The following is a 9,133-nucleotide window of genomic DNA, read 5'->3' on the forward strand; positions in this document are numbered from 1 at the left end:
AAATGACCATGGTAACCACAGTTTCTTCCTAAATAGGTACCACAGTTATTGCTGCTACCTCATAATAAATGTGAGGTTTTCCTTACTTGGTAAAAAACTTTGTCATTTTGTTTCTTTTTCATGACAGTGACTGACACCAAGTATTGCTTTGTTTTAGTAACAATAAACTGTGTATTTTGGTGAAAATGACTGTTAATCATGGAAGGGTGAAGGGTCATGGTCTGATCAGGTAAATGTGTTGAATTGGGAATTGCAAATACCAATTGTAAACTGATCATACTGGGTTTGGTTTCATAATCACATATGACTTTCTTAGTTTGTGGCTATAGGAAATAATAGTTGATGTAAACACATGGTCCTGATGGGTCAGTGAGGAGATGGGCTGAGGCAGAGCATGTGTCAGGGAAGTGTTAGGCAGTGTCAGATTTCTTTTTTTATCTCCTAAAACATAGTTCACACATGGTAAAGTTCCTAGATCTAAAAAAGGTTGTTTTTCTGTTTCAAAGGGTTGTATGCAATAGCTGACAATGAGTGTAGCTGAATGATTGACATGAAAGACATGCTGTAAACTTTCCAATGCTGTCATAATTTTAGATGTTCCCTAAATGCATTATCCTGTATTACTAGTAGTTACAGTATTGTAAGTACAGTAAGTGAACTGGCAGGAAGCAATGATGTTTGCATCATAAAGGTGAAGTGATTGTGGTAGAGTCTTTATAGGTGGGCTGTATTCTTCTCTGTACAAGGAGTTCATCTGCTTAGAAAAGTACGTTGTTAGTTCCAGGAAACATCAAAAAAGAGAATCATCAATCCCAGAAACTTCCAAGAGTTTTGTACCATTATTTTCCCAGTGTACCCACAGCAACCAGACAGAACCTTGCTGGTATGTTCTCCTTCCTCTCTGGTCTCAATAATGGAGTCTCTATTTGAAGAAAGTTACAACAACAACAGTCTGTTATTGAAGCATTACATATTTTAAAGAATTAATTTGATTGCTGGCAGAGTGCTCTGTTTACTGCTGTATGTAGTTGAAAACACATGTAATATGTGTTATATACCGAAAAGTTATAGAATCATGTTTATTATTTATGAGTTTGATTTAAACATTTCTGATTTGAACAAGCTAACATTTATTCTGTTCTATTCTGTTCTGTTCTGTAATGTGTCCTATAAGTATTTTAATGCCTTCAGCCATCTGAAACACATTTGTTTTAATAAGTGTATACCTGTAGTTAAATATTCTATTCTATTCTATTCTATTCTATTGCGAGTTGCATACAGTCTGCACTCACTAGGAGGACATGGTTTAACTGAAGCAGGACCTGTGTTGCGAGGTCAGAAGGGCTTTCAGTATTAGGCTATTTCTTCTTGTTTATTTGTAACAAGGTAATTTACTCCCAGCCGTCATTAAGTAAAGTAACGCAAAAAGAGTCCTCCTAATGTACGTGAGTAAGTCACAAATAGGGAGTGAGCATTTTGTGTCGGGAATAAATAGGTCTTCTAGCCTGGGAAGTAACACGGTCTCACAGTGCGTGGCCGGAGGGGTGTTTCATGCGCAGGGAAAGTGACTCCCTACTGGCTTGAGGAAGTCTAAGGTATCAGCGTCTTCACTGGAGAGTGGAGACACACCCCATCCCCCTCATATGTGGCATCTGTTACTGCTGAAGTGTCCAGCACATCAGCCAAGCCTCGAAATCAAGGCTGAGTGAAGAGGCTTTATATCTCTTCTCACTCTAAAGACCGGTCTGTATCTTGGAGACTGTTCTATGTTTAGATTGTCAACATTCTCTTAGTCGCTTTGGGATTGTGGTAAGAGATTAGATTATGTATACATACTGTATTAGTCAACTAATATGTATATAATGGCCCTATAATTGTGACAAATAAAGAATTGAAAGTGTAATTGTTTGTTGTAATGGTGACTCTCACTAGTTCAAGCTTCCGCAGAATATATGGCCTAGATATAATAGATACAATCCAGAACCATATTTGGTCTTAATCTGTAACTTGAACTGATTAATGATCATTGCTGGGTGGAATGAAGCCAGTGAGGAACAGCCAACTAGATGTACCTGGATATGGACTGTTTGAGTTATTTTATCTCCTTCTCTCTGAATGCTTTTTATGGATCTTAACGGAGAAGACATCAGGGGTCTGGCATGGAGAAGTGCCATCTCTCTGTCTGTCTGTCTGTCTTTTCAGCCAAGTCTGTCACATTGCTTTGGAAGAGAGCCATTGGCATACCGTCCATATGCATTTGTAAATGTGTGCTGTTTATATCATCCATGGCTAAGCTCTTAGATTCTCTTTGGAGTCAGCAGTAGTGCAGAACTACAGTATATGTGAACTGCTGCTGTTGTTTTCATTCATTTTCATTTTCTAGTAACCCAAAGCCAAACTCTAGTACGTTAGTGAATTGCCACTCGCAGGGAAAACTCCCTTAGTGATAAAAGGATTGTGTGAGAGGAGGTGATGCCCTTTGAAATGTGTTGAACTGAAGTTAATTCTAGTCATGCATACAGATCTATCACAATGTCATAGTAAGACCTACACTGATGACACAAGCATAAACTACTTTGCAGTTTGCTTCCCCCAGCTCCCATAATCCCTCAAGTACTTTAAACAGGCATATTCTTTTTAAAGCAAGTCTCCATTGTGACTTCTTCACAAAATAAATCCAGCCTTGACTATAGAGAATATATTATGAGTGGCAAAAAAAATGTCTGTGTGAGTTTATCTGTAGTGGTTGACTGATCTCAGTATCGACCACTGGAAAACCCATATGTAGAATATAGCATTTGATTTATAATCAATACTCAAAAGTTTGGGGTTGGTGAGATTTTTGTAATGTGTTTCTGTTTGAAATAAATATCTTATGCTCACCAAGGCTGCATTTCTTTGTTACAAAATACAGTAAAAACAATAATATTGTGAAATATTATTACAATTTAAAATAATGGTTTTCTATTGTAATATATTTTAAAATGTAATTTATTCCTGTGATGCAAAGCTAAATTTTTAGCAGCCATTACTCCAGTCTTCAGGGTCACATGACCCTTCAGAAATCATTCTAATTTGCTGATTTGGTGCTCAAGAAACATTTATCATTATCAATGTTGAATTTTTTCAAGATTTTTTGATGAACAGAAATTTGAAAAGAACAGCAAAGTTTCTATTTGAATTAGAAATCTTTTGCAATGTTATGTCTTTACTGACACTTTTAATCAGTTGAATACATCCTTGCTGAATAAAAGTATTAATTTCTTTTTAAAAAATACCTTATTTCATACAATATTTACTCATAATTTACTCAGTTGTTGACAAAGAGCTGACTAAGGATGAAGAAACACTTCTGTTAATCAGTCAAATGGTCACTGACAGAAAAGAAGTGTAATGATATTTGACTAATAATCTCAAAATGGTCAAATATGAACCAATACTGTATGTTGGTCTATCACTTTTTATTATCTGCTAAAGTGACAAACATTCTCCACATAATCTCAAAACATGACTCAATGGAGGTCTTAGTTACTTGTAGGAAGTTATGCATCATTTCATTTGCACTTAATGTATGTTTTGGGAAATTGGGCTTGATGTAATCATCCACAATGAACAAGTTCTTTAAGTCCGGCCTCTTCAGTCCTGTTTGCTGAAATTGTCTGAATTGTCCTTAATGATATCTGACAGTGGCCTCATAGACGGGAGCAGGAGCAGCTGCTGACCTGGGCTGCTCTCTCAAAACCCATTATCACAGCGCTAATGCACCTGAGATCAAACAGCCTTTTAGTGAAGCTACAACTGCTATAAGCACTCTGCATTAATTATGCATCAAAAGTACCCAATCGATGCATTGATGCCTCTTAAGTCTGTCTATCTGTTACCCGTATGCTTTGTTTGACACCACGAAAAGTGCCAAATGTGCATTTGATGGGCCTTTTATAAAGTCTAACCTTTTATGGATCTGCCAGCGTGTGTGCAGAGTTTCCCTTTAAAGGATATTACAATTTAAAATAATGGTTTTCTATTGTAATATATTTTAAAATGTAATTTATTCCTGTGATGCAAAGCTAAATTTTTAGCAGCCATTACTCCAGTCTTCAGGGTCACATGACCCTTCAGAAATCATTCTAATTTGCTGATTTGGTGCTCAAGAAACATTTATCATTATCAATGTTGAATTTTTTCAAGATTTTTTGATGAACAGAAATTTGAAAAGAACAGCAAAGTTTCTATTTGAATTAGAAATCTTTTGCAATGTTATGTCTTTACTGACACTTTTAATCAGTTGAATACATCCTTGCTGAATAAAAGTATTAATTTCTTTTTAAAAAATACCTTATTTCATACAATATTTACTCATAATTTACTCAGTTGTTGACAAAGAGCTGACTAAGGATGAAGAAACACTTCTGTTAATCAGTCAAATGGTCACTGACAGAAAAGAAGTGTAATGATATTTGACTAATAATCTCAAAATGGTCAAATATGAACCAATACTGTATGTTGGTCTATCACTTTTTATTATCTGCTAAAGTGACAAACATTCTCCACATAATCTCAAAACATGACTCAATGGAGGTCTTAGTTACTTGTAGGAAGTTATGCATCATTTCATTTGCACTTAATGTATGTTTTGGGAAATTGGGCTTGATGTAATCATCCACAATGAACAAGTTCTTTAAGTCCGGCCTCTTCAGTCCTGTTTGCTGAAATTGTCTGAATTGTCCTTAATGATATCTGACAGTGGCCTCATAGACGGGAGCAGGAGCAGCTGCTGACCTGGGCTGCTCTCTCAAAACCCATTATCACAGCGCTAATGCACCTGAGATCAAACAGCCTTTTAGTGAAGCTACAACTGCTATAAGCACTCTGCATTAATTATGCATCAAAAGTACCCAATCGATGCATTGATGCCTCTTAAGTCTGTCTATCTGTTACCCGTATGCTTTGTTTGACACCACGAAAAGTGCCAAATGTGCATTTGATGGGCCTTTTATAAAGTCTAACCTTTTATGGATCTGCCAGCGTGTGTGCAGAGTTTCCCTTTAAAGGAGTCGTAAGTCTTTGCGGAGGTTGTGGGAATCAATGAGAGACACTTCTGAGTTCGAGTGTAAACAGTCAACAGATGACAGAGTGCTGTGACAGAGCAGGAGCCTTGTTATATAAACAGCCATCATGGAGAGAGAATGCAGTCGCACCCGCACTGTGTGTATGTGTCCAGTATAACCCGCACACACAAATGAATTTTAGAGGAATGAGAATCATGTCAGATATCAGTTTAGTTTTTTTTGAGCCAGTGTCATAAATAAACATGCCATTGGCTGTTAAAATCACATTATTGGACAGGTGGATTTTGTGCTGCACTGCTGCTACCACATGTCACTATGCTGTAAAAAAGAAAAGTACATTTAAAATGCTAATAAAAAACGTATTTGTGGTGAAATCAAATGTTGCAGCAAAATTGTATGCAGGGGCGGACTTACCCATTAGGCAAAGGTAGGCGACCGCCTTGGGCCCCCAAAAGCCAAGGGCCCCCTAAAATGCTTTTCATATAGGATATGCACATTAAGCGCGGACACGCGAACGTTTGCTGTTTACGGTGTTTATTACCACAACAACCGTCCGAGTCTGTGGCGCCTGCAGGTGTATGGCTGTATGAACTGTGAGTACCATGAGCGCTCAGACTGACCTGAGATTTGCTCCGCAAACATTTCAGCAGTTATTATAGACCTGTGTCTCCCGTGTTTCTGTCGACTGAACCCATGCCGTTAATTATGAATTTACCAGTCTTTTGCATGCCAAAGTCAATTTCTGCATATAAATATTACGTCAAATAGAAGCAGAAAATCGTGCTATACGCACTTTCATGAGATTGGGTTAGCCTACAACAATGAATTTGTTGGAATGGAACGAATTCATGACAATGTTTACATTCAAGCTACCCGTAAAATTTATAGTGAAAAGTACTTTAAAAGCATCTTAGTATTAAATATTCTATAAATATTCTATACTTAAGGTATCTTATAGTTAACCAATTAATACGTTTTTACTGTAGCACTTTTACACTCCTTTTCCAAAATGAGACATTTTTGACAACGTACTAGTTAAATAAGTGCCACACGACTAGAGAGAACAGAGAAAAATGACTGGTGAAAAAAGGCAGGAAAACTTCAACACCCATAATGCATTGGGCCTGATCAGACTATCCATGAGTGAGGATACAAAAATTTGGATGTATAATATGTAGTTTTCACAAAGGCCCTGTCAAAAAAGTCCATTGGATGATGTAAAACCATTTATTTGCTGACAAATAAACTGGAATATCTTGGTGCTGATAACATGAAAAAATAATATGCATTCTTCATTTACTTATACCACTGGCATTGTAACAATAAAAAGCTGGTTGAAAATCAGTGAACATACCATTTAATTAAGAATCAATTTCCCTTACCTGAGTTTAGATACAGGAAGCAATAGGATACTTAATTCAGTATCGTTCTAAATACATATGTTGTGCACCTGTCACTTTGGTTGCTTTAGACTGTTTGGTGCTTGTAAACCCCACACTAAGTTGGTAGTGGGCTCTTATTTACCACCATTACTTCTTGCCCCTCGGATGGCCTTATAGACCAGGACACTGAGCTAAGAATAACTGTGTGGAATGTGGTTGCAGGTCCAGTATCTGAAGAGTAGCGTAAGGTGGAGGCCCCACTGAGAAGAGCGTTTCAATATATCAGGTACCAATAGACACTATAAGCCTCAGATACACTGAAAATAATAAGTGCAAGTGTTCAACTCTCTGACCACATGACAGTTTGACTGTATGTTTTTTTTGGAAGGGTACATCATGTTTATCCAGAACTGCAATGAAAGGCTTTTCATTCTACATCTACCAAAAAGGCTGTGCAGCATTCTTCACAGCGTGCACAGGGTTGATGTTTGTGACTGGCTGCTGTGTGTGCATATGTGATCTCTGTTCCCACTTTAGCCCAGCAGTTAACCCAGTTAGCCTTATTTATGAGTCCCCTTCACCCAATTAGAACTCAGTACATTTCCAAATGTCAGCTCATGAAAAGCTTGATGGGAGCTTAAAAATCTTCTTCAAATATGATTCAGAGATGGAGGATAGAGAAATGAATGTGACTGCCTCAGTGTAATTACATCATTGGAAAAAAGAGCAGGCGGGAAGTGGCCATGTGCCGTGTGGAGATAACAAACATCTCTCTGTTACGCTGCTATCTCTGCATTAGTGGACTCTAAAGAAGGACACTGTAATGTCATTCCTGATGTCCAGTGAAAGGGCAAATAGACCACGTGCATGGGAGCAATGTGTGTGTGGTCTGATATCTTGTCACCTCAGGGTTATGGTTTAAAAATCAAACAGTGGTTATGCTGTGATGTAAGAGAGAATTGGGGGCACTTTTCTTTGCTTGGACACTTAAGATTCATGTTTCAGATTAATGGTTGATAGGGTTGGGCGATTATAGCAAAAAAATCTCTCTTTTTGTGTGATGCAGATAAATCAGTGACTCAGAGACGGGGTTTTGAATCGATGAGACAGACAGTTTGAACTGATTTATGGAAATTAATTAAATAAATAAATCATTGAATCAGAAAAGAGTTTAATAACATGGTATAACATTGATAACATTAAATTAAAATCATAGCAAAATCATAAAATCAAAGCAATTCCAGTAGTTTTTTCTAGAATTATTAGAGCATCCCTTTTTTGTTTTGTTTTGTTTCTCCTTTTGTGTTTAGTTTTCTTTTACATTTTTTCTTTTGCAATTTTTTTGTTATTTATTTTATTTTTTAACTACATGTTTGTAGATGTGTTGATTGCATCTTCCTTTTCCGATGTGTTCATTCTGGAAATACTCAATAACTGGGTGTGATAATGGCAGATGAGCAGCATGGGTTGTTGTTTCAGATTGGACAGTTGGAAGTATTGGCAGCATCCCAGACAGCGAGTTGTAGATCAGCCTCAGGGCTCATCCAAGACACACAGGCCCTTATTGTGTCCAGACATACAAGCTGTGTCAATCTGGTCTGCCTGAGGGCTGAATCTTTTCCCTATGAGTGTGTATAACCTTTTTGAGTGGAGGCTGGTGTCATAAAAATAGAAATGCATTTAATGGTCTCATTATGCATCTTGTAAACAAGCTTGTTTTACATGTGTTCTCAGGTGGGGAAGGAGACGGTACAGACCACAGAAGACAAGATTATGAAGAGAGACATGCCTCCGGCCTTCATTAAGTAAGACCTGTGCTTCCTGTCTCTCTCCAGGCGCTTGTCATGTGAACATACATTAGTTCTAATCACACTGAACACATATGCGCTCATTGCACAGGATTAACAAAGCATGTGCCTTTACCTTGTCAAGAGAAGTTTAAAGTCATGATATATTATACAGAATTGTCCAAACTGATTTTAGATGCCTACAAAGCCTAATGTCAGAGTTTGAGGTCTTTGATGTATTGACCTTGAAGAAAGCTTGAAATAATGTACAGTGTGATGGAGGTTAAATAAGGTCTTGCAGGACTTGTTCCTTTGGTTCGATTGCTTGAGTTTGACTGAGTCATCCGCTCACTGCTGAAGCTTGGGGGGGGGGCGTTTTCCACTGAGCTTCCGATGCATTATTGATAAGTCTACTCAAAAACTATATGACTGCTCTCTCTAGTGTCTCCCCGGCTGTGTGAGGTGGTGTCTTGGCAGCTGATGCAGATGGAGCAGTTAGTATTAAATCTGTTTAATATTGATGCATACTGTCTGTTTGTGTATCTTTCACCATCTTTTTCATCACTCTCTCAGATGCTCTAAGTCAGAAAGTCACAGAGAACACAAACAGGTGCTTTTTCCTTTGTTCCTCAAACCTTAAAGGGTAAAACAGTCCAGAAAACAGCAAATTTAGTTTGTTTTAGATGCTTTTTTGACAAGGAAAGTGGGGAGATGACTAGCAAATAGAGAAGAGGAGGTAACTGGGTCAAGACATTATTTTCTATATTATATATTAAATCTATTTATGTATAATTATTATCTATGTTAAATTTGCATAAAACATAAAAATATGTGTATATATACATATATATATATATATATATATATATATATATATACAGTATATATATATACA

General features: G+C 37.2%; 1 protein-coding gene across 1 annotated transcript in view; it reads left to right on the forward strand.

Moving 5' to 3' along the window:
• LOC107743588 (vinculin-like) overlaps positions 1-9,133 on the forward strand; it is a 44,285-nt gene that overhangs the window by 4,868 nt on the left and 30,284 nt on the right. Inside the window, exon 2 of the mRNA XM_016556919.1 lies at positions 8,186-8,256. Within this exon, the coding sequence (XP_016412405.1) occupies positions 8,186-8,256 (71 nt within the window). The remainder of the gene's footprint in view (positions 1-8,185; positions 8,257-9,133) is intronic.

This window comes from Sinocyclocheilus rhinocerous, unplaced genomic scaffold (genome assembly GCF_001515625.1).
Source record: "Sinocyclocheilus rhinocerous isolate Xijiao unplaced genomic scaffold, SAMN03320098_v1.1 scaffold677, whole genome shotgun sequence".
In the NCBI taxonomy this organism is placed as follows: Eukaryota; Metazoa; Chordata; class Actinopteri; order Cypriniformes; family Cyprinidae; genus Sinocyclocheilus; species Sinocyclocheilus rhinocerous.